Source organism: Athene cunicularia (assembly GCF_003259725.1).
Source record: "Athene cunicularia isolate RWA chromosome 18 unlocalized genomic scaffold, athCun1 chr18_part1, whole genome shotgun sequence".
Taxonomy (NCBI): domain Eukaryota; kingdom Metazoa; phylum Chordata; class Aves; order Strigiformes; family Strigidae; genus Athene; species Athene cunicularia.
In genome coordinates, this window is record NW_020799123.1 from 10,958,663 (window position 1) to 10,984,340 (window position 25,678).

The 25,678-nt window shown below is 45.1% G+C and overlaps 1 protein-coding gene across 1 annotated transcript; it reads right to left on the reverse strand.

Annotated features, from left to right (window-relative positions):
- Positions 1–567: 567 nt before the first annotated feature.
- LOC113486815 (ATP-binding cassette sub-family A member 10-like) lies at positions 568–24,652 on the reverse strand. The gene is made up of 39 exons (XM_026861089.1): positions 24,235–24,652; positions 21,991–22,093; positions 21,390–21,607; positions 20,822–20,980; positions 20,475–20,575; positions 19,468–19,694; positions 19,003–19,141; positions 18,439–18,624; positions 17,210–17,357; positions 16,531–16,702; positions 15,898–15,956; positions 15,371–15,481; positions 15,103–15,278; positions 14,606–14,725; positions 14,101–14,239; positions 13,872–13,962; positions 13,442–13,581; positions 12,691–12,807; positions 12,324–12,519; positions 11,413–11,579; positions 10,548–10,675; positions 10,045–10,182; positions 9,391–9,504; positions 8,932–9,099; positions 8,474–8,584; positions 7,724–7,852; positions 6,792–6,860; positions 6,284–6,375; positions 5,727–5,853; positions 5,254–5,371; positions 4,692–4,783; positions 4,171–4,349; positions 3,524–3,599; positions 3,149–3,243; positions 2,574–2,693; positions 2,230–2,370; positions 1,881–1,960; positions 1,749–1,804; positions 568–1,167 (listed from the first exon to the last, which is right to left on the reverse strand). The coding sequence occupies exons 3-39, from the start codon at positions 21,592–21,594 to the stop codon at positions 1,069–1,071; spliced, it is 4,785 nt and encodes a 1,594-aa protein (XP_026716890.1). The 5' UTR covers positions 21,595–21,607; positions 21,991–22,093; positions 24,235–24,652; the 3' UTR covers positions 568–1,068.
- Between the last annotated feature and the right edge of the window lie 1,026 nt (positions 24,653–25,678).

Here is a 25,678-nt window from a genome sequence, read left to right on the forward strand (position 1 = left end):
TAGTCCAACCCCCCTGCAACGAGCAGGGACTTCTCCGACTAGATCAGGTTGCTCAGAGCCCCGTCCAACCTGACCTTGAATGTTTCCAGGGATGGGACATCTACCACATCTCTGGGCCACATGTGCCAGTGTTTCACAACCCTCATCATAAAAAATTTATTCCTTATATCTCATCTAAACCTACCGTCTTTTAGTTTAAAACCATTACCTCTTGTCCTATTGCAACAGGCCCTGCTAAGAAGATTGTCCCCATCTTTCTTATAGGCCCCCTTTAAGTACTGAAGGCTGCAGTAAGGCCTCCCCAGAGAAGCTTTCTCTTCTCCAGGCTGAGCAACCCAGGCTGGTTTCCAGAGGGAGGAGTGACAATCACTCGCCCCAGCACAGAGGGAGGGCAGGGGTGAGTGTGCTCGCGGAGCCAGGGGGCCAGAGATAGTAAACATGAGGGAGTACAACCGCCTGGCCAGCAGCCCTGCGCCCTCTGCAGCCACCTCCATCCCCAGGGCAGGACTCTGAGCTGCTGAGCTGTTCCTGATGGTCCGCAGCAATAATGACATAGGAGGGTGTAACCGCAGTTTCTATAGAGACATTTATTGGAAGGCTATAAAAATAGAGCGCAAATTTCAATAAGATGTATTTAAACACATTGTAGGCAAATAGTTCCCCACAGTGGTGGGAGAGGAGCCCAGAAGGTTGGCACATTCCCTGATGCACCCAGATCCACCGAGCAAAGCCTCGATTCCCCAGAGACGGGTTATGACCTTTCTTTCTACAAACCTTTCTGTCCCTCTGCTGCACGTTGCTCTGCTTGACAAGAGCTCCCGCCAGTGCAGGCACTATTTCATCAACCAGCCGTTGGAAATGCAACTTGGGGTAGGGTTCAGCGTAGACACCTGCAGAGTCCAGGTGAAATGTCTTCCGCATGGGAAGAGGAGCCCTCAGCCAACGGCTCGCTGGAAAGGCGGAGCCTGCTCCTCCACTTCGTGGTACGCTGGTAATGGTAGTAAATATGCGCAGTATCACAGCAGTTAGGTTAATACTGAGTAATGTGTAACTGAGCATCTTGGGTCCTCAACAGTCCTCCTGCTGAAGCTGTTTCCATTCAAAAGTCCCATCCAAGGTGAGATCGAAATTACCCTTTTCCTGCTCTCGGGAGAGTTCCAAAAACACCTGAAACGGGCAAGGTAAAACTCTGATTATTTCTCTGGCTTTCACTAGACACTCTGATGCTGCTTTACAGGAGGTGCGGCTCTGCAGCCCCCCCTGAGAGCTCTGTGAAGTAGCTTTATGTGGGGAGCACATTCGCAGTAGCTGAGACTCCTGTGCTCTCCGGTACAACCTGCTGAGAGGCACTGGCTGCCCATAGGTGTATCTGCAGAGGAGGTTTTACCCACCAATGGATTGCCATAAACATGTCTCATCTTTGCCACCAGCCGTGTCCAAGCAGCTGCTTCAGGAGCAACCACAGAGACTGGCCATGGGCATCTTACCAAGGGCATCCCTCCCTTGGCGGTGCTGTGGGCTTGTCGCGGGTGAGTGGAGTCAGGCAGCAACACTTTGCCTAAGCTTGTTCCCACCATGCTAAATCCCAGCAGTAAAAAAAAAAAACCAAACCATTTTTCACCACTTTCCCCATGGAGGAGCCTCCACCCACCACCCCCAGGCATTTTTTTTGGTGGAGCAGCCTTCTGCCACCGCACTGGCCCAGGTCTCGCTGCGGCTTTTAGTTCCATGTCTAGTCTTAAAATCACCTGAGCCAAAGTATTCAGAGAGAAGCTGTACTCCTCAAGATTGAAGTTCCGTTTGGCTGTGGAGAAATGGAAAGAGCCAAAAATTAGCAGTCTGCTCCACCTTTGCAAAAGGTCAACTTATTTTGCTCTTACCTTCCTCTAGCTTGGAGAAAGACTGAGACAGGGGGAGTGCATCTTCCATTGGGACCTTGTAGACTAACAAAGAGGGAAACCTTGAAGAAAAAGAAGAAAAACTGATTCTTGATCTGTATTGAGGTTCTGGGATCAAAACTTTATGTGATACAATGAGCTGAATGTATGGACGTTTTGCCGTGGGGATGGCAACAGGGTTGGATGTGGCGAGATGATCAAATCAGGTCCCCAAGCAGGGACTCTGAGATGTTCATCCCTCTCCAACTGAGATGCCGTGTCTGGCCATCTGGTACATTTTTAGAGATGAGGCAGTGTTGAAAACACTGTTCATCCCGTATTTTATAGTTACCGCTCCTGACGGGCTGCACTTGGGAAAATCCTCAAAACCTCAGCATGGAGAAGATCAGTGCGCGCTGGATCCTTGACCTTAATTTCCAGTAGATAGCCTTTGCCAAACTTGTTCTTCAGGTACTGAATGGAGCCAATGCATCTGCAAGAGAGGGAGGAAAAAGGAGAAAAGGTGTCAGCGTAAAACCATTTCTGCCCCACCATCTGCTCCTTCCCAAATCGCACTGCTGGGGAAATCACGGGGAGCCCTTCCTGAAGCCCGTGGTGGTGGGCTCAGGGGGGTGAGGCTGGAGGAGAAGCCCCTGTTTCCCAGCTCAGCCGTGTGCTGGCCGTGCTGCCACCCACCGTAGCTGCCCGGACACCACGATGGCCACGCGGTCGCACACCGCCTCCGCCTCCTCCATGTAGTGCGTGGTCAGGAGGGCTCCTGTCTCCTTGGTTTTCAGGGTGGCACGAATCATTTTCCTGAGGACCAGAGGGGAGGAAAAAAAAGAAAAAGCTAACACTCTCTGGGAATATCAGACACTTTTTCTTCTACTTTTGTCCCTCCAAATGCCTCTCCCCTAAAACAAGCGTAAAGTCTTTACATACAGCAACTTTAGACTGATGTGCACGTGGTAATACTTTGAAATAACAACAAGAACAACAAAGTATTTTTGACTCAGGTCCCTTTATGAATTCTTCCAAATCCCGTACATGACTGTCCTCAAGTTTGCAACAAGGGTGAAGGTAAAATAGGTTTTATTTCTCCTTGCTCATGCTTTAGCCAGAGAGAGCCAGGAAAACGAAGCTGCCAGTAAACCAGCGGCCCAAGATGAGCAGCACCAACAGCAGATGGGGTAAAACACTCTTTACCTAACTTTAGGTGTCTACTCTTGGCTTTTCCACCGTGGTGGCACAGTGCCTGAGGTCCTACTCACCAGACACAGCGCTGCCCGTTGGGGTCCATGCCAGTCGATGGCTCGTCCAGGAGCAGGACCGCGGGGTTGCCCAGCATGCACATGGCGAAGCAGAGCTATGACAGGGAAAGGGGCTCGAGTCGAGTCCCTGGCACTCTGTCTACAAAGAGCTGCAGACAGCCTCACTTCATTTATGGGAATCAAGGCTCTGATTTGCAGGAAATGTGGTTTTGGACAAGATTAGTTTCCAACACCCCACCATGGGAGACAACACGATGCTCTCCTGGGTAACTTGGAGCACAGGTAGGTCCCTCTGCTCACAAAGGGGATTCTTGATTTGTGGTATGAGCTTTGCAGTGCTCATTATAAGTAAAAAAACCCAAAAAACCAACATACCTTTCTGGTTATCCCAGCAGATAATTTTCGGATTTTTTTTTTTAAATAGTCCTGAAGTTGCAGAGCATTCACTATTCTGTGGGCAAAGGGCACAAGCGAAAAAAGAACATTTTTGTTATTCCCAACTCCACACACTCATCAAGGATTCCCAAAACGATAAGAAAAAGAAACTTTCTTCCCCTTGCTCTTGACTCCTGCTTGTTTTCATTAAACATTTATTGTGTTATTAAAATATAAGTGAATATTTGAAGCAAAGTGTACTGAGTAAGCCACAAGCTCTTTTCTAAACCCATCATTAGTGTCAACAGCATTATAAATCCATTCTGCCTTGCCGGTGTCAGCTGAGCAGGCAGTACTTAAGCACCCTTTCTTGTAGTGCCAAACTATAACATCAGAGATTTTAGAAATGCTTCCTAAGATAACATACTTAAAAGGACATTAGCGGCAAATTTATCCCCACTAAATGCACTTAGGCAGATCGGAGGTTTTCTTAACCCACTCACTCAATCACAGCATTTAGCACAAAATCACTTTCGCAGCTCCATTTCCTGAGTTTCCTTCACGGTTCCCTCTGGCTCACAGTGAATTTTGACTTTCTGGTCCCCTCCACAGATCGACCAACCCCTGGGAACCCCCTCCATCCTTACTGGTTGACAGCAGCCGCCGTATCCTCCTTGCGCACCCCTTTCACGGCCGCGTAGACCCGCAGGTGCTCGTGCACGGTGAGGTCTGGCCAGAGCGGGTCCTCCTGCGGGCAGTAGCCCAGGAAGGCGGGCTCGTGGTCCTGGAGGTGGGACGTTGCTCCATCTTCACTCTTCATCAGCACCTGCACAACCAGGCTGGTCATTTTGCTCTCACGTAGCCTTGCCCAGAAGCAAGGGTACGGTTCAGAGGGTTTCACTGGGTTTTAGGTGAGGAAACACAAAGAGCAAGGGAGTGGTTTTGCAACCCTCATTTACACGGCCAATTAGGGTAGATTCTGCTGCTTCTCAAACTTAGAAGTAGCTCACAATATTTTTTTTTTTAATTAACACATTATTTAATTTAATAGCACAACCGGTTCAGTTAAAACCTTGATAAATAATCGTGCTTTGAAAAAAAAAAAAAAAAAAAAAATGCACTTGCACTTTTATCATGGGTCTATCCCTTTTCTCCAGATGCCTCCTACCTGCCCAGCAGTCAGTGTTGTCTCTCCAGTAATCATTTTGATAGCTGTGCTTTTACCAGCTCCATTGGGCCCCAGAAGTCCTAATACTTCCCCTGAAATCAATACACACAATTTCTTAGTAATATTCCCCATCCAACAAATATATTAAGCACAGTCCCACAAAGGAAAAAAAAAGACAGAAGAGAGCATGTTAATATCAAAGATCATATAAAAGTAAACAGTATAAACCTATGCTCTGAGAGCCCATAATGTTTCAACTCGAACTGATGCTGCAAGTCTGAATATTGCTCCCAGGTGTGTCAGAAGCCACTGCTGAAGTGGATCCTGGAGAGAGGGGGCTACAGTATTTTAGATAACGGAGAGTCAAAGGGTCCTAACAGGATGCATCCACATCACGTTGTTCATTAACACATCAACCACAGACCGAGCATGCCTTAACCAGAGAGCAAATAGATTTGACCTTTATGTCCTTGCTCACATAACTGAGAATCGGCAGAGAATTAACTCTTTCGGTATGACTGAGGGTCCAAAATAAGTCTAGAAGAACAGTTCCAGTTTTCACCTTTTTTAACACAGAAGGAAATATTTTTAGTGGCCATTATCTTCTTCTTCTTCAAAATTGAACCAGCTTGCTTTATTTTATATTCCTTGCAGAGATTGCTGACAATAATGACTGATTTCTGAAACTGAGGAGGACAGAGAAAGATTAGTCTATTATACCGGATAGTGTTAATCCTTCAGTAATATTCTTTCCATTTAGATAAAGATCTTTGAATTTATTTTATACGTTCACTGAGAATATGAGGTGTAACAGGACACTTGGTTGTCCACGTTCCTCTTAACAGCTTTCTTCTCTATCCTGATGGGACCCACACTGTACACTTGGGAGTCTGAATTTCCCAGTGACAATAATACAGGCAGAGCACGGGCCTGCACTTATTGATACTTGGGGGGTTGTTTTTTTTACCAGTGGTGTTTTACTACCGGTGGTATTTTAATACTGGCATAAAATAAAACGAGAAGGACAACACTTACTTGTACCTCCTCCTGACTCAGAGCTGCTATGGCATTTCTCACCGCTGCTCTTTCAGCTTTAACATCTTCATCTTCCTCTTCAAGCTCCTCGGGGTGCTGGTGGCTGCTTTCTCTTCTTGGGGAAATCCTACAAACGCACCAGATCTATCTTAGCATCTTGTTCTTTACCCTTGTTCTCCAACAATGCATTTTGGATAGAACAAGAGTGAATGTCCCTCTGTTTCAGTGTTCCTTGTAATTTTTTTTTTTTTAATAATATATTTATAATCTCTGTGTTGTACAATGAACCAAGCTGGCACATCCACACAGCACAGGCAACACCGTGTGGAGGTACTAACAAGCTTGAGGGCTGATTTATATTATCAATAGCAGAGTAGTATTTACGGGGCTATTTTAGTTATTAAAAAAAAAAATCACCAGTACTAAAAAAAATAATAATTTAAAAATAGGGACACAAAGGCAATGATATCTGATCAAAATGTTGTCTCCAAGGAAAAGCAGCACGGTAGGAGTTTAGATCTCGCATGTGCCTGTGGTGCATGTATGTTCATACAAACCTAAATATTGGGTCCTTTCTCAGAACTGCTCTTCCATATTTTATCTCCAAGTATCGAAGAAGCAAAATGAAACCCACAGAATGGATATAAGGCTGAAAAAAAGAGGTTGCCACATTAACAGCCTTGCCTTCTATCCTACTACAGCTGAAACTGAGAAGGTGGTGGCAGCGTTATAAAATATGCGAGGGAAAACCAACACTAATCCTGGAGGTTGTGAACTCTACTATCACTTAACCAATATTGTACAATATACCAATGGTGGAAGAAAAACCGCAATTAATAAAACACAATTAATAAAACAGCGATCTGGGCTGATTTGATTTTTTCCTTCCCCATTTCAAAGGAGCGAGGTTATTTTTGCACATTGGAGTAAGCTGTCATCCAGACCCACCAAGATCCTCCTTCTGCATGAAATGAGCTCAGGGCTCTTGCCTGCTTCCTCCCAACTGAGGATGGGGTTTAGGAGACACACATCCCTAAATAAAAATAATCTTAGATGTTTTCTTACTGCAAAGACAGCTATTAGTTCATCGCTCGTTGGAGTAATACCAAATACCTCAGCATCTTCTATAAAAATCTGTAAGAATAAGAAAACAAAACATAATGAAGACCTGTAATAACGGCTAATTTTGGAAGGGTTAAAAGTGAACAACAGATGCCTTGAAAATGTACAAAATCTTCTGATTCACCCAAAACATTCACCATACAGATGAACAAATACAAATGTTTGACTTGGGGCGTTCCAATTCTAGATCAGAAAATGTCACAGCGCTCCGTACCTGTATCAGACTCTCCTGCCGGGGGTAATGGCCCATCACAGGAAAATATCTGGTCTCCTCTGCTTTGATGTTCCAGCAGAGGAGAGGGAGGTGAGTGGCACAGGACAGAGGAGTCTCTTCTATTTGGACTTCACTCCGAAGTCATTTATGGCTTGCACGTAGCTGGAGGGTTTTGTTACATTCTTAGCTGAATGCTTTTAAGAAATTTAGCTAAGAATTTAACAATTTGTTAAATTCTTCGCTAAATTCTTAAATTCGAGCTTCATTTCCATGACCACTCTCAGCTGACATAAAGCACCTTGTGAGCATTCTTAATTCTGACTCAGTTTCCATGCAAAGTCAGATGCGTAACTTCAAATTTTTTCTTAGGATTGCTCAAGCCAAGTTGCTTGACTCTGCATGGAAAGAAATAAGAATGCTTACCTAATCTACAGTCACAGCTCAACTGCACGAGAAGCAGCCCCTAGCCATAGCGAACAGCTGGAAAAATTAGATCTGAAATGGTGCGCTCTGGCCACTTGGAAAATCCCACCCGTAAGAGGAAACTAATGAACCTTCCCAGAACGCAGCATGTGGTGACCACCAGACTTTGCTCACAAGGACACACGGTTGTGTTTTACGGTGAGGTGCTGCTCCTTGCCCGGTGCCACCGCTTGCTTACCTGCTGGTAGTACATCATTACACCCAGCAGTGGGTACACGGGAATCAAGAGAGACAAAACATAGAGGGAGACGTTGCTGTCGAGGAAGAAATCCATGATTCTGCCGAGGATAAAAGAAACAAAGCATACCTAAAAACAAAGCAAGAGAGTAACTTAGCGGATGGGAAGGGTTACACTCCTCACTGGTCTTAAAAACTGTGTAGGTCTACCTTTTCAATTCCCTGTTGAATTTCTAGAAATGGATAAGAAATATAAAGATAACAGTGAGGATTCAAGAGGTCCTCAGCCATCTCTGCCTGGGGGTAGGCTCAGGTTTGGGTCAGCCAGGGAAACTTCTTCCCAGACACAGGGCTGCTTCAGGCAGAAGAACAAAGCACGAGATCCTGTCCTGTTCTTTCCCATCCTGGTTCATGCCAAATAACCCATCTCCTCCCGCGTCAGGCTTAGGCGATCTGTATCTAACCTGATGCCTTAACACCTTATATCTCTTGGATGCGAGGTGTCAAACAAAGTGATAAATAACGTTTTTGCCTCCATTCCCGCACTAGCTCAGGGTAGGATCTAAGCATTTCCCTGTGCCACAGCAGGATTGTGGGAACAGAATAGGGTGACGTGAATTTAATCTAGAAAATCATATGCCCGTATTTATGTTCTACATCTATACTTGGTGCTTTGACCTCTAGTTCATCCTTAAGATCTCAAAATACATTTCTGTAAACCCCGCAGCACATTATTTAGCCATATGCTTACCGCTATGAGGATAAAAGACCAAAAATCACAGTTCCATCCTTTGCGAAAGATGAAGGAGATCAAGTAGATGAAGAGAACGATAGAAATTCCATAGCCAAAAGTACCCACGATCTACAGAAATAAAGGGCTTTCATTGGAGAAAGTGGAGTGATCTACACAACCAGGAATCTATATATAGCAATGTGGTTCCGTATAAATGACCATACATTAAGATCAGGGAATTCAGAAATTGCCACAGTTTTACTGCTAAGTGTGAAGGAGTATATTAAGGCAAATTTGTTGCCTTTTATTTCCAGCTGGGGAAACGCAAATGGTAGGAGGGGAAACAAGGAGAAGGCCAGTAAGCATCTGGAGACCCAAAGGTCTGCAGCTATGGTGTCTCAGCTACCCCTACACATGCTCAAAATATTACCCCAATCCCTCCCTAGTGAACCAGCAACCGCCAGAATGGGATGTACCAGAAAGAAGACATTGACGCCTCCAGAAACTTTGTTGCTCATTGCGAACTGAAGCCCAAACATCGAGAAGAGAAGGACCCAGCACAGCGGGATGTCCACCAGTGCCTGGCCACACCAGTACGCCGAGGGAAAGAGCCCCGAGACCCGCAGCTGGTCACGAGCTCCCACCTGGGAAGGCACAAGGCGAAGGGCAGTTTAATTGCTGGTGCCTGGTTGGCCAACTGCACCCAAAGAAATGGCTCCGGGAAATGAAACAAAGCAAAAAGCTGTTACCATTGCAATACTGGGGTAAAACTCCACCTCTTTTTGTCTTTTAGCATTTTGTGCTGGCTGCAAAGCTGCTTATGGCAATGCAGAGAAAAATGCCTCAAGCTGCTCATCATATTCAAATGTCCTCGTGGCAATGCAGCTGTAACCCCTTCTGCCCGCCCCAAATCTGCTCCATTTCAAGGATTTTACCTTATAATCCTTCATGTAGTCCATTGCGAAGTGAGGAGGAAAACCAGGGAATAACAAGAGCATATAAATGAGGTAAAAAACAACAAAAGAATCCCAGAATCGTGGATTATTTATCTGAAAACAGAAGAACAAAGCGTTTGTAGAAAACATCTGCAATGAAATGGCCAGATGCCACAATTCGTCTTACCACGTTTCTCATGGAGTACCGGGCAGTATGAACCCAAAGTGAGTTTTGAAACCAAATATTGTCAGGAAGAAGGTTTTTTCCCAAACCGTAGCCCTGCTTGCCACTGCTGAGAAGAGATGGGTGGTGCAGACCCCACTCCACCCCAGGCTTGGGGTGAACTTTCATCTCTTCCATCAATTGATGGGCCGCAGCTTGAATCACACGACGTAGGGAATAAGGAATCTCCTGAAGAAACCCTCCCAGCCACCCTCTCTGCTCAGGAGCCCTCCAGACCCACAAGGGGAAAATAACTTCTGTTTCCCTGAAGTCAGATGTGATGATTCCAGAGCCACCACCGAGGAAAGTGGGTTTATAGGTACAGAGCGCCCCACATGGCTTCCCCTTAAAAACCGATGGATTACTGAGACTTTAAGAAGATTTAAGAACTGTTTTCTGACACCTTCTGTCTGCCAGGCTCTGACACTTACAGAGAAAAACGGGTGACTCCAGATCCGAATGTGCACGGTGGAATTGAGGGCTCTCAGCAGAGCGTTGCTGATGATGTTCACAAGCACCGGGAAGCAGTTGATGGCCTCCACGTGGCACAACACGGTAAACCTGTAGCTCTTTAAAGAGCAAGAAAACAAGATGAAAACTCTTGGCTTTCCTCATCTGCAGGGAAGCAGTAGAAAAGAATCGTACGAGGAGAATCCAGGCCTGAAATAATTTTTCTTACGCCTTGTCTGCTAAAAAACAAATTGTGAGTGTTGGAAGGCTGTATAGCTGTGTAACAAAACTGTAAAGTTTGAGGTGAAGGATGAGGAGGGAGATAAGGTCTCCTCTAGAATGCAATTTACTGATTAAAACACTTCCAGATCTTTGTACCTGGAGGCCTTATTCAATAGGACCATCCCGCAGCTTGAGCTGATGGAGACGTTTCACTTCTTCAGTTGTTGGGAAGAAACGGGAAGAGGAGGACAAAAATCCTCACCTGACCTTTGCGAGACACTTTTATAGCCCCATTGTGCTTTAGCTCCTCTGTGATATTTTCCTCGCTTGTTATTTCCACTGTGAGATCCTGGCTCTCAAGCAGGTGGATGAAGTCTTCAATGCCTGTGCCTGATGTGAAAGACAAATGCAGAGGAATTGTAATACTGAACAGCAAGAGAGTGGTTTGGTTTTTTTTTAAAAAAATCCATGTGACCACCAAACAAAAACAGAGGAGGAAGTCTAATAACCATAGACATCAGACAGCACGTGTGTGTTGGATCATTGCACATTCTTTTTTGTGAAGTTAAAACTGATTTCGGTCTCATTAACTGAATTTTCACACTGTCATTTTTTCTGCCTTTGCTGAATTGCTACAAAATGTTTTCTCCTTTGTGACGGTCTGATGGAGCCAGCAGTATCATACTGCGGCCAAATAACATAAAGTAGAATCTACTCCTAAGGAATGCTGAAGGTAAAACTCTGGAAGTAGACCATTAACTTGACTCAGCGTTAGTGAACCCTTACAGGAGTGTCGTGCCTGGTTTGAGAATCCCACGCTCTGAAAATGAGGAAATTATTTGGATAGAGGTCTGGATTCGGGAAAGAACTGGGTCCTTTCTGATCCCGTCTGTTATGATATCCCTTTTCACATCATTGCATCAGGATCTCACCAGCTGCTGAAGCCAAAGTGGGCTCCATTCACAACCCTTTAAAAATGACAGTACTTATGGTCCGCTGTCACGCAAACCTTCATCACCCCTTAGAACCCCTACATCCCACACCCATCTGCTCTTTCACTTATTTGCCTTTGCAACAGCAAGAACCCCAAGAATAGAAAAAGATGAGGAATGGCTCATTCCCCTCACCCGTGTTGTTGTGGACCAGGAGGCTGGTCATCTCGGAGTGAGCCCTCTTCCCCAGGGGCAAGAAATACCGGGCAGACGAGAGCTCCCAAGCACTCACGCTCTGCCAGGCAGCAACCAGGGTCAGTTGCAAAACCACAGGAAGCAGAAAAACCACATAGAGCAGCAAACTACATTAAGAAAGAGATGAATAAACACTCTGAAAACAGACATTCAGCAGAATGCATTCGCGTATTGGGAACGGTTTACTATATTCAGGTTACCCCATGCTTTTTCTGAAAAAAAAAAAAAAAAAAAGTTTTCAGAAGTCTCAAACCTTGACCATTCACAAAAGCCCTTAAAATTTAGCAGGGAGAGGAGTTCAGGTCTGGAGTGCTCAATTTTGTAGGGCCATGAATAAGCCTGAGGTCCTCAGGATGTAATTTTGTCATAAATCAGCATCTCCCTTCTGTTTCTTGTGCCCCACCAGGAAATGCCAGCTTGAAGACCAAAGGGACCAAATGTGTTCAAACACTGGCAACGTGACAGAGGTTTCAAAACAATTAAGGAGAACGTCTGAAAGTAATATTTTTCTCTCCTCTCTCTGTACACACTCGTTTATTTTGGAACTTCTTCCTCCATCTGAAATTAAAGTGCTTCTAAATGATTCTTTTGTTCAGAAAGAAAAATTGGTTTCCCTTGCATAAATCACTCAGTATAGAAATGAAATTGTATAAAAAGGAGATTTTATATTACTGGCACTGGGAAGGAAGAGGCTTTCCTTTCCACTGAATGCAGATTACCAAGATCATTCATAGCCAAGACCTGATATCAATTAATCCAAAAGCTCATTGAAACAGGGGTGTGAAAAATGTCCCTCCTTTGTGACTATGTCCAGTTCCAGATCTGAAAGGGCCAATCACTTTGGTACTTACATTGACCGCAGGTTTTTCACTGAACTCTTAAGCTTTAAGAAGTGAACCCATGCTATGGCAGAGACCTGCTGCCTCCAGAGAGCCAAGCCACTGACTGCCACCCTCCTGGGGTCCGAGAGCAGCAGGGAGCCCGGATCCATCTCGTCGGGACATCGTGGTCCTGCTTCTGCCCACTCCTCCCCAAGGATGTGCTCATCTGCAAAGAGTTTTCCACGTGCATGCTGATGTCTAAGACCAGCTTCTATGTTGTAATGTGTGAAAAATTAGGAGCCACCTAGTAATCAACTGTCGGAGGCATGCTCAGGGGTTATGGCAAAGCAGCCGTTCTCTTCGGCTGTGGATTGTGTGTTTGGAGCCACGATTGTACCTTCCCGATCCGCTGTGGCTTCTTCCAGTCTCAGGAAGACATCCTCCAGGGTTGTCATGCTCACTCCATAATTGATAATTCCCTGGTCAGAACAGCTGTCGAGGCCACTGAACAGATCTGCAGGACAGAAATAATACCAGTGCCGTCAAGGTTTCAAACACGAGCATGTATCTTCAGACCAGGCTTTGGTTCAGCGGAGTCAACCTGACTGAAGCATCTCCCGTAACACGGAAAACAATAAAGCAGCAAGCTGCCAGGAAAAAAAGGGTCTGGAGGAACACAAAACTGCCAGATCCACACAGAGCTCATTGAAGATACTTTTCTACTTAGCACCAGCATTTCAGGGCACGCATCCTCTGAGGTGGTGGGACTGTGGGACTGTCACAATGAACGTGACGGACACCGTGCGTGAGGGTCTGCCTGGTGCCACTGCAGGTGTGGGGCAGAACCGGTTGTATGGCCTTTTCTCTTGTCACTATCTTCTCTTTTAACAGAAAGAAAATAACCTCTCAGTAACGGACGTAGCCCAGTTCAGCCTGCTAGGTTTTTCATTACGAACAGTAGAAAAGCATTTGTTGTACGTTTTGATCTTAAGTGTACGGATGTTAAAATTGTGGAGAGAAAACCAGAATGCAACAGTTCTGAAGCCCTTATGTGGCTCCTGTAGAAAAATCTCCCTTTTCATTTTTCCCCACACCTGTGTTTATTTTTTCCTCCATAGACAGTTCTCAATTATTTTAATATACGTTACCTGGGAATTTAGTCACGTTTTCTAATGGCAGTTTGTATCTCAGCTCATATTGACTGTGTCCTGAGAATATGACATTGGGGATGTACCGTTTAACCACAGATGTCACGTTCTCTAAGTCACAAGACTCGCTGACATGGATCCTGTTCAGTTGAAAAGAAACAGATGCTTAGTTTTGAGGAAAAAAACCACAACAAAACAGAACCAACCCAAACAACCAACAACCACCATTATATTTGCTACTATGCATAAAAAACCCCCTCCAGCATACTTTATCCATTCCTTACTCTGGAGTAAAGCACGTTTCAGCACTTTAATTCAGTTAATTTTCTTGCTCTGACAATATTTGCTCTACAGTTCCCTCCTTACAGTCATTCTGGTGGCTCCTTGTACATGCACGTTCCCAGAGAGCAGCTGGGGATGAAGTAGATACCTTAAATGATAGCCAATCCCCCATTTTTTCTTCAAGAACAGAGAAGAACCGACACACTTCAGCCTCCCATGTGAGATAAAAGCCTTCCGGTCTAAAGAAAGAGAAAGCCAAAGGAATTTCTACTGTAGAGCAGTCATTCCAAACTATTTTTTTGCAACTGAACTTCACGTGGGCTTTTTCTGCTCCAAGGTTATTCCGCAGAGATGCTACAGGTTGAACCTGCGCTCACCTGCGAGGATATCGGCCTCGTCCATGAACTGGGTACTGAACAGGATCACCCGCCCGGCTCTGTGCTCCTTGAGGAGGCTCCACACCTGGTGCCTGGAAAGGGGATCCAACCCAGCCGTTGGCTCATCCAGGAACAAAACCTGCAGAAAGGGTGAGGTCAGACATTCCTCACTGCCGAAACAATTGCACATCTTTTGGGGTTTGGTAATCCCCTGAAAGCCCCAGGTCCTGAAGGCGAAACACCCAGGTCACCTTTTATACAAAGGCAGCTCTTCTGGGAGCTGTGAAGAGGTCGGGAAGCTATCTATCGGCTTTAAAACTAGACTAGCAAAATGGGTTGTGAATTTAATGAAATGAAATGATTAGATTTATTAATTTTAATAATTATGAGTGCTTTAAAGAGGTGTGAAATCATGCATGAACTTGCAGCCAAGTACATGTACAAGGTTATAGTGATGCTGAACCTGAATATTCCCTATATGAAAGAGCTGTGCTCGCTGCTTTACCTGGGGGTTTCCAAGCATGGCTATTCCAATGGATAACTTCCGTTTCTGCCCACCACTCAGTTTCTCAGCTTGGGTGTCTTGAATGTTGCTAATATCCAGCAGTTCCAAAATGTTTTGCACCTAGAATGGCACGAAGATGCCTTAAATAATAGATAATCTCAGCACCAGTTGTCCTTCCACCCTTTGTTAGCCCTGGAGGAGATCTGGCTGGCGCTGAAGACGCGGTTTCTAAGAGCGCGTACCGAGGTCTCCCACCACCAGCACTCCACTGCGGGGGCTGCCACGTGCCCTCATCTCCTTGGGTTGAGCAGAGGAATCGCTGTGGTTGCATCAAGCTTGCCTGGTCAAAGCTCAACACCAGCTTCCATTTTCAGAAGACACAGCCAGGTGGACCCTTTGAGCTTCCCAGTGCAACAGGGGCCTTTACCGAAACCTGGGGTTTGCCCGCAGCCTCGTGTTGCTGTGCAGTGATGCGTTTCAGGGGAACACACACTTACCTCTCGCTCAACATCTTTGGGCTTGATGCCTTTGATTTCTGCAAAAGTTTTCAAGTTTTCTTTCACCGTTAAGAGTTCAAAATGTAAGTTGAATTGTGGGCAAATGCCAATCATCTCTCTAATCTCTTCCCTATCTCCTATTTCAGACAGTTTGTAGTTGTATATTGTTGCAGACCCTGTTTACAGGAATCAACATGATGAGGTGGAATGAAGTGGTCTTTATAGCTTTTGTATCAAGCCCACCCCATCCCGCCATTTCCCCTCCTACCTTCAGAAGGCAAAGTGAGGCCACTGAGCACGTTTAACAGTGTTGTCTTTCCAGCTCCACTGTGGCCGAGTAAGGCAGTGATCTGACCCTCGTAAATATTTAAAGACAAACCTAGAACGGAAGCAACATCAAGTTTGGGATGAAATGAGGTTTGACTTGCCTCTAATTCATTGTTGAAGGCAAGACAAGTCAAGAACTAAGCAGCAATAATTAGCCAAAAGTGAATTAAGCAACGTGGGGCAAAGTTCTGCAAAAACTTTAACTAAAGGCATAAGAAGCTTCTCTGTGTTTAGCAGGAAAGACATAAATACAACAATAGGGAAAAAAAAAATATCTTTTGTCTCATTAGTCTTACTGAAGATGGAAAATCAGTCAAAACTGAATAAAATAGTAATTAGTCACATCAATTGGCTTTTTACATATTTTTTCAAGCAATTAAAGTGTTGTTTTATTTCTTTGACTGACTGAAACGTTTGCGCAACTGCTTTTCCTCATCTTAACAGGAATCAATATAGCAGCTTTCATACCTCTTAAAGCTTCTGTCTTCTTGTCCTTCTTTTTATATGCCTTTTTAATATTGGTGAGTCTAAAAGGAAGGTAAGGAGGGTGTTATTTCAGGATCCGCGTAAAGATATTTCCCTGGTGCCCTTTATCACTCTTATGGCCCTTAATTTAAAATGTCAGAAATGGCATGAAAATAACAGGTCCTGGGAAGGAACCCTGAGATTCAGCAGGGTTTGGCGTGCTCTGTACACAGGCGGGAACATCACTACCCGGCACACAACACCGGAGCACCAAACCTTACAAAGACAAGGTCAAGCCCATTGCAACAGAAGGATGTTTTGCAATGGGCTGCCCTCTGCATTCTCCTTGTCGTCACTAACGGATGTTTAGCAAAGTCCGCAACAAAAGACCCTGTTATTTTTTAATCTGAATTTATCTGCATTTCGCCGTTAGTGACCAGTCTGAATTATATATTTATCCCATCTATTTTATCTCTAATTTTCCTCTGTGAAACGAAGTGTTTTCCAAGAGCCTCATGAACATGAAAACTGCCCAGATAAGTCAAAACAAAGCTGATGGCAGAAGCAGTGATCTGTGAGAGCATTAAACCCAAGCTCAGCTCAAAAAGCATGAATAACAATCCTTTCTCTCTTAACCTGATGGCCTCCTTCCCCATGAATTCAGAGGGCACCGGCTCTACATCATCACCGAGGAGCTCCTCAGGGCTCGCTGTTGTTCTGGACATCTCCCTGGTGGAGCCTCTCCTGCTCCGCAACCAGTACGAGGGCTTCAGGCAGAAAAAAGGGGGATCTGGGATGCCGTATTTGCCTGACAGGGAAGCAGAGAAGATGACCGGTCATTAACCAAAGCCACAACCAAGACACCGTCCTAGACCAAACATTTCTAATAAGTATTTGGCTGCCTCAGAATTGGTACTTTCTCCAGTTTAAAAAAGAGGTTTGGACCTGGGGTAGACAAGACAAGAAGGTTGGCTTCAGGGCTATATCTAATGAATTCAGTATTTGAATTAAAATATTGTCCCACCCATTATTACACTATTTTCTCATAAACAGTTCAATTGCAGTATAATTAGAAAGAAAAAAAAAAACAACCACTAAATAGTTATTGTTTTTGATTGGGGAATTTCCAGTGTGTGTGCCAGGGGCAGCAAAGTCACTCAGTGATACAATAAATTTTTTTTTAGTCCAAAACCTATTTTCGTTGACTCAGAGAATGGAGCAGCCCATCATTTCCTTGAGGAGCTATTACATGCAATCTGCATAAATCAGAAGTACAAAAGAAGAAAGAATGACCAAAAACATAAATCACACCTACCTGGCAGAACTTTGTCGAAATATATAGCTAAGAGCATGTACAAGACTGAGTCAAAGACCAACATAATGTAAGTTGAAAATAAAAAGTATGACTCGTCCATGAGGTTAGAAAAAGAGAAACCCATTCCATATTTTTCTAAATAGAAAACCTGGAATAAAGGACAAAGAAGAATAATTTTCAGTCTGGAAAACTATGCACATGCCATCAAACCATAGATGCAACTGACTCTGTTAACCCAGAAATCAGCTGCAGTACTAAACAATTTTAATTCCTTTCTTTCTAATGAGGAAGGGAAAGAAAATTATTCCATGCAGAGATCTTATGTTTTAATTCATAATTCTCCAGAACAATCCAGAAGCAGCAGCGAAGATCACAGTTTTATAGAAAAACATTCAAGAAACATGATAAAGGCACCCTTGATGTGACAGAGTCACAAAAAAATGGTATAATTTTACGTAGTAATTGATTTAACCATACATCAAATTATCAGTAAACTCAGTTTCTTTTTCTGCTGGTGCAGAAATCTCCTCTCCCAAGCAGATTTTTTTTTTATACATCAGGAAATCAAATATTAAATAACTGGAGCTAGAAAGCATCGCTCAGACCTACGGAGATATGACTGTTGGAAAACTGGGAAACTGCACGGAATTATCCAAAGCGAGGATGGAGTAAGGATGGCCACAGCAGAAAACTCGAACTGTATTTACAGAGCCTCTGTTGCCAGGAAGAGTCACTGCGGTGAGAGGGGAATGACCGGGCAGCGAAGAGCTGATGTTCCCGAGTTGACTCCCATCTGCCCGGGTCCAGCCCTGGTGGATAATGGTGCTTTGTGTGTGGCGATGGGCTCGCTGGGACTTCCTCGGGTTCATGTGGGTGTTATGGAAGCGCACAACAGCGGGTTATTTGTGACGAGGGCCGTGGTTTTCTTTGTTAAATAGGGGAAGGGGATGGGGGCGTTGGAGCCCCTCTTTGCTGCCCAACAGCAGCTCAGCTCACATGGAGGTTTTAAAACAGGACGTGGATGTGAACGAAAAGCACCTGAGGATTTTATAGAAGTGGAACAGCTGGTCTTTTAAAATAAGGACTATGTCTTCCTATGCCTTCCTCTATCGGCAAAGTACAGCAGGGTCTTTTATTGCCACTCTGAGAGAAAAAGGACTCTGTCCACTGAGAGGGCCCCGGACAGCAAACTACTGAGAAGGTTCAGCTCCAGAGATCGTGCCCCATACCTTTGCAATGCCGGCATTAAATGCAAAAGGACAGAAGAGACTGAGAAACACCTTCAGCGGTTCGGGAAGATTTTCTATCAGCAGCGAGAGGCTCACGCATCCGAAGAAAAAGGTGATGAGGAACCCCATGGAGCCGGCAAGTTTGGGGTTCCTTAAGAGGGAGCAGAGCATTAAAACCAGGTGGATCTGTAAGAACAGAAGTTTCCTTCAATCACTAAAGGAAATAAATATCTTTAACAGCAGCAGTTCCATTTGCCAGGCAAACAGATCACTGGTGAGCTGAGTCTGTGTAATAAAATACACCGAAGTCCTCAGCGGGTTGATCTGAGTTTCAAATCAGGCCTTTTTGTTGCCAATGTGCTCCCTGTCAAACCTTCAGGCTGCAATTCAAATCCCTGCTGCTGCTGCTGAGTCACAGAATCCACTCAGCTATTTCGATTAGTATGACCATGCAAAGGGTACAGCCCCGGGCACTGTGGAAAAGGCTCGGGAGTAACGTTTAGGCTCATCAACATAGTAATAAATGACATGGTGAGACCATTTGGCTTTTAAAACCTGACTTACACATGCTAGGCCGTACAGGAAAAACAGCAGTAAGACCGCGGGGAAGCTGCTGAGGTAGAAAACATCCTGCAGCACGAGAGCTGTCAGCAGGCAGGAGAGCACCATCACGTAAAGAGCATACAGCAGACTCCAGGAGAGCCTGAGGGTGGAAAGGTGGCTTTACGCTTCTGCTTAATTAAGAACTGCTGTTACAACTTCATCCGCGCGGCAGAACCATTCTAAATTAAAATATTGAGTATTCCCCAGGGTCAACTCATTCATCCTCTGTGCAGAACAGATAGCATCACCCACCTCAGGGGGAAATACCCAAGGAAGAAGAATACGCCACTGCCATGCTCAACCCTTCTGGATTGTCCTTAGAGTACGGGAGAAAACCGATGAACTCCTTTCACCTGTTAGCTCATTGCACAAATGCCCAAGAGTATATTGATCTCCGGCAGATACTTCAGTTAAAAACAAACTCACCAAAAGGCAATATCCTGCAGCCCCATCGTTTTCATCAATACTTTGAGCTGCTTCTTTTCTCTTACAACGTTCATTGATAAGAAATACATGAGCGGAGAGAAACACATCACGATAGTAATCATGAAATAACTGTACTCTAATGTAATTGAGAAGATGACACTCCGGGATTTCATACGGACACCAGCAATTGATTTCATTTCTTCCCAAACAGAATGATTTGCCACAACCTAAAGGAATTCAAGATCAGCATCTCAGTATTTAATTATTTTCTACAGGGAGGTGTATTTATATAAGGATTCACCAGCCCTAGATTATTTTTTTTTTTTTTAAATGCAGCTGTATAGAAAATATGAGCAAGGAACGCAATAAATCCCTGTGGAAAGGGCTCATCTGAGTCACTTGTGTGTCTGCACCTCTGCTAGAATCCCTCCCTTGCCTACTGAGAGGGGTAAATCCTTCAGCTCATCCAGACGTAAGGATCCAGACACACAAATGGTTCACGATCCCCAAGGCCCCGGTTCTCTCCCCAGGTACGAAAACAGCCTGGGCAGCTGGAGGTGCACAGCCAGGCAGAATGACCCCTGCCCTGGTATACTTCTGAGCAACAATTTGGGAAAGACAGACAAGAACTGACAGACATGACTTTGAAGCCAAGTCATCCCGCCGATGTGCATACTACGGAGTACCCCAGCCTCCTGCAAGAATTGCCTTTTCCTTGATACCTGAGAAATTGGTGCCTGGCCTTTAAGAAAAACTGCCATTTTGAAGAGAAACAGAAGTTAATGCAAATCTCCAAAATTAAATTGGAAGCAGTCATTTTCTGCAGAAGCCGCCAATTGCATTCAAGTTCTCGCTGTCATTGCCAATAGTACTCAGGTGGCTGAGTATTTGAAAATATTTGTTTTTCTGACAAGCCCGTCCCTTGCGATTGCCACAGAACAATTTGTTTTTCCCGGGCCAGGTTTCAAATAAAAGGACACCTACATCAGCTCATAAATTCGATTTACCTCTATAATAGCAGCATCGATGCTGGACTGCAGGGACAGGAAGCCTTTGTACCAATACTTTGGGCTGTCACAGTAGTGCGACGAGAAATTGTAACAGTTGTCTGCAAGGGTGAAAGGTGAAGGGCGTCACAGAGAAGGGCAGCAAAATACGGTTGTTTTTTCAGTACAAAAGCTGATGATAAGCGTGCAATATGCACTAGGGGAAACTTCAAATGGACAGTGGCCCAACCGAGAAAATAATTTTAAAATCAGCAGTTTATGACATCACCGAACATAGACGGATTATTCCAACAAAGTGATAACTATCCGTGCCATCCACCCACCCATCAATTCTCACTTTGTATTACCTATATATCCAAAGTTGTCGTTCGGAATAACTACGTTCCCAGAAGAAAACCTGAGGCGATAGGAGAAGTTGTCCTTAAATACAACCCCGATAATATCCCTATTTGAAATCCAGGCTTCTTCCAGGGCTTTCTCATTGTCCAGTGCCTCTAGTTTTATACCTGTGGCGTGTAACGAAAAAGCCGCAATGAATTTCTGTAGGTCTGGGAACGCGTGCACAGGCACTGGGTATATATTCGACAGTTTTAGCACTGCAACGCTTTCTTTCCAGTTCTCCTCGCTGGACAGGGTGGCACCTTTAAATACTTCACACTTTACCAGTTAAGAGGTGTACCTCAAAAAAATTATCCCAGGTGACTTAACAGCGTTAGTCTACATAGTGAATGTCAGGTAAGGCAGAGCTCAGAAGCACACGCCGGCTTCACTAGAAATTTAAATATTAGAGAAGAAATATTTTTGAGAGTAGAGAATGTAGGATGAATTTTTCTCCACTGACCAAAGATCCGCCACTAAACCACGTATAACAGGTTCAATATTGACAAAGCGAAATATTTAAAAAGCAAACCAGACCTGTCATTACAGAGTTCAAGGCCACTTTATTCATGATCTGCCTTGTGGTCACGGTGACGGGTGTAAAAGCGATGGTGACCCCAGTGGAGTTGTAGGCAGGGTCATCTAACTGCCCCAGGTAGCTGTAAGGCACCTCGGGGTAGCGGATGTTCATCATGAACGTGCCCATTATGAATGTCAGCGGCAGAAAGAGCAGAGACAGCATCCACTCCTAGGGAAGGGGGAGAGCAGAGAAGAGAATTTAATAATACAGCAGTATAAGAGCGTGTCCTCTGTGGGATTAAAATATAAACAAGAGGCGGTCACACCGGTTTCTTTGATGTCAGCCAACTAACAAGGTCTTCGCATTGTGCCTGGCACCTCAGGAAATTACTCTGCTCAAAGAGCCCATCTGTGCTCTCATAGGTCACATAAAAGACAGAAATATTATTTAAAATAATGAAGTCTCAAAGTGTTCATTACCAGTCGGGCTTTTTAAAAGTACTTTAGGTTTGAATTTTACAAAAAAAAAAGAATAAAAATTGGCGGATGGGGGTAGGCAGGGATTGGCCACTCTCAATGGTTAGCTACTCGCTTTTTTTTTTTTTTTTTTTTTTTTTTTAAGCCCTGCATCTTCATCCTCCACTTGATAAGTACATTCTTCCACAAGAGAATTTTGGTTTGCTGGAATACACTCATATTTCTCTGAAGTGTCATCTTTGAACCTACGATCAATTTTTAAAAAAATTACTTTCAAGCACAACAAAAGCTAGAACAGCAGCGACTACTTTTATTCGCACAGTCCTTCTGCACGTGCACAGTGATATTTTCCCTTTTTACTTAAACGAAGAGAGCTGAAGCAACTCAGACCTCATGTGCTGAGCACAAGCCAGCCCTGCAGCACATCTCCTAGCAGCGAGGGACCGAGAGACCTCGTCATCCTCAACATACTCCCAATCCTTGCAGCTCAACAGCAAGACACTGATTATAACCAGAATTTCATGCTTCTGTGCTGTAGCATGGTAAGGCTGGGAGGAGTTATTTCTGAAATAAAAAAACCTTAAGATCAGACTACACGACCTAATTGGCTAGTGTGGCTTTAATATCCAAGAAATGGCAACAATATGGTCGATTAAAATCACCAAAATGTTTTTTTGCATGTAATTTTAATGTGCTATAGGCTTCACACCAATAAGTGTTGAGCAACTCCTTGGCTCCGGTGTGAGCTGAGCTCATATGGAAAGCAGCGCTGACTGAAGGCAACTCAGAGCTAAGAGAGAGAAAATTCTCAGAAGTGCGTTGGAAGAGCGGTCGTTGTCGGGGATATTCATGGAAAACAAGAGGGAAACAGATAGCTGTGAGCCTGCAAGTGGTGTGTTACCCCAAAGGCCGTGGCAGCATCCTTAAAAAGCCACGATCGAAGCTAAACAAGGATTTGATGCCTGGATTAATGCTGGTGCTGGAAACTTGAAGTAGGCATAAAGCTGGCTGTCAGAGGAAGTTCTGCAGGTGGGATACGTCCATATTAACCAGCAGAAAAACAACCATGAGCAAAAGGACTAAGCAGCCAAATACAAAAGAGCTACACGCACGTAGCCAAACTGTTCTGCTGTCACATATGTAGCTCAAATAAGCTTTCAAACATGATCTCGATCTCTAAGTGAAGTCTCAGGTAGAAATCCCAGAGCGCTTATAGACCTCATCCTTTCAAACCTTCCTGTCACACTGAAGGAGGATTTATGTTGTTCTGTTCCCTTTGTGGGGATGACGCCTCACGGTGCTGACAGGCAAGACAGAGTTTATCTTCTTCCAAATACTTATGTTCAGTCTGCAGGAGAGGCGTGTAACGAGGCAGCGGGCACCGAAATGCTGGGAAAAGCAGCTGCGACACGTGGTTTTCCCTGGGTACACACTGCAAACACACGCGCTGGCACGGCACGGCGGGAGGACGGGGCAGTGGCAGAAACCTGCTGCTTCGCCATCACTCTGAGTAGATTTTTCTCTTATAGATGATCTCACTAAATCCAGGCATATAAAATATTGAATTTAGCCTGTGCTAATGATCTCTAGACTTCCCCGAGGAAACTGTGAAGTTAAAACTTGCCATTGCTTGGTCCCCTTTTAACCTGACAGAAGCAAGACTGCATGTGTCACCTATATACATTTCCACAACTGAAACGGGATTTGTGTCACAGCTAAAGCAGGTTTCCAGTTTGTCCTTCATTTTAGTAGTCATATGGATTAATCTCAACAAGCTGATGCATCACTGGAGCTCCTGGATGGGATGAAGAGCCACACCAAGTGCCTATCACGGACATCCCACCATGTCCCCCCCTCCCCGTCACCCCTCAGTGCTGCCTGACCCCCAACCACGCTGCTGCAGAGTTTGGGCAGCTGGGAGAAAAGTGGCAGAACCAATTTCATTACTCCTTTAGTATTTCGGGAGAAATTTTTAAGAGTGTAAGATGGACGGAAGACTTTTAAAAGTCAATCTTTAGCTTACACTGCGTGTAGGGAAAGAAATCTACTCCTCGTAAGTGCTGGATTACTTAAAATACTGAGCTGAGCTGAAACTACCGCATTCTGTTTGCACTGAAAAACATTGGAAATGCACCTCTGCTGTAAACAGAGCTCCAGTTGTGCGTTATTTCACATCAAAGTAAGTTAAGAAGACTATCTCCTTTAAATAGTCACTAAGCTTAATCGCAAGCTTAACTCACTCAGCCTGTTAGAAAGATGCCCCGTGTCCCACCTACGCGTTTGTGTTCTCACCCGGTCTTAGTAGCAGTGTTATTAGCTACTGGATGTTTTCATGCCTTTTAAATAACAGTTTTTATTTGCTTTAAGAAGAATGTTTAAGCCTTACCTTAAAGGGAAGGTTTGAAAGGAATCCTGAGCTTGTCCTCTGCAGCGTGCCTGTAAAAGCGGAGATGCTGAGCCTCCCTGGGATGGACTTGCCGGTTGTCCCAGCAGCTCTCAGGGCTCCTTTGTCCACGCACTCGTTTTTTCACTCAGCCACTTCTGCCAAAAGGCATTCCTCACACCATCACTTCGTTTTTCCCTGGCTTCCTCCCCCTTTCCTCCTTGGCAGATCTTCAGATTTATTTATGTCATAAAAAGCAAACAGAGCGTATTGCTGTTGAGTTGCTGGAGCGGATTCTCTGAAAAGTGACTCGGGAAATTCTTGAGTCTTGGCCAAGAGAAGAAAAATGAGCCCAACAACAAATCACACAAAAATCCTTTCTTCTGGCAAACTCCGTTATGTTTCTCAGTACAGCGAGAGAGGCTGAAGTCAACAGCAATATCGCAGCACACTGCTGTGGGCGGAGGAGCAAAGAGTGACCCCCGCTTATCTCCCAAGGGCAGAGGTTGTTTTTGCAAACTGTTTCAATGCCACCAGCCCTGGTGTAGGAAGACCAGTGAAGCTCTGCCTCCTGGATAGCAACAGCTCTTCTGATTAAAATATTTATTATGAACATTAAAATAAATGTCTCTTGACTAACTGTGTGCTTCTGAAGGGAATGGCTTCGATTTCATCCCCAGCTGAGAGCACGCCTGCCCCTCAGTCGCCCACCGCAGCCGGGCTGAGGGACCCGTGGTGGGAGGGAGCAGTGACCAGCCGGGACAGAGGCTGGGCTTGTAACCATGGGGGAGCTGGATCTGCTTCCCTTTGCTCTGCCTAGCGGGAAAAAAAACCCAACCCACTCCTAGGATTTAAAAAACATTCAGATGTTTCAGAGCCAGGCAGACTCCAGAGGCGTAATATCAGGACACAGAATGAAGTTAAGAGCTGTCCGCAGCACATCTCCAGGTGTACAGACCTTCTCCTCCCCTTTCAGCTCCTCCTTGCAAAGGGAAAAAAACCACCTCAGGTGAAGAAGTGGAAATGCCGGGCCCCAGTCAGCAAATCTCCAGCATTTTCCCTGCCCACCTCCTCGACAGGGGCACGGATGTGCAGAGATCCACACGGAGAGCGGCTCTCTGGGGTGTGGGGTGAACGCTTTGGGTTCCTGGCAGGAGCAGCCCATCACTGAGCCACGGTAGCCGCCTGCTTGCCCTCATCCCTGCCTGCATTGCCTAGACACACATCTGGGCCTGCTAAATCCACCCGCATCCTCCTTGCCTGCATCACCTGCCCCTGCCTCACCAGTGTCATCCACAGGAACCAGGGCGTGGGTGAGGGTCTCGCTGCTGTGTCGGTCCCATGGGGGGGTGCTGTCCCTGCCCTCCAGCGGGTTCCCAGCCCGGCCTTTCCCAGAGGCTGGGGGTGCTGGGGGACAGGGCAGTGGGGCACCAGGGGAAACACCTGG

Excerpts from the sequence above, each read along its gene's own strand:
- LOC113486815 (XM_026861089.1), bottom strand. The coding sequence starts at position 21,594 with ATGCTGTCTCTGCTCTTTCTGCCGCTGACATTCATAATGGGCACGTTC. Across the intron at positions 19,142-19,467 it reads CTGCAGGATATTGCCTTTTG|GCTCTCCTGGAGTCTGCTGT; the intron begins GTGAGTTTGTTT and ends TTCCACCCTCAG. Across the intron at positions 3,600-4,170 it reads ACGGCGGCTGCTGTCAACCA|AATAGTGAATGCTCTGCAAC; the intron begins GTAAGGATGGAG and ends CTTTGCCCACAG.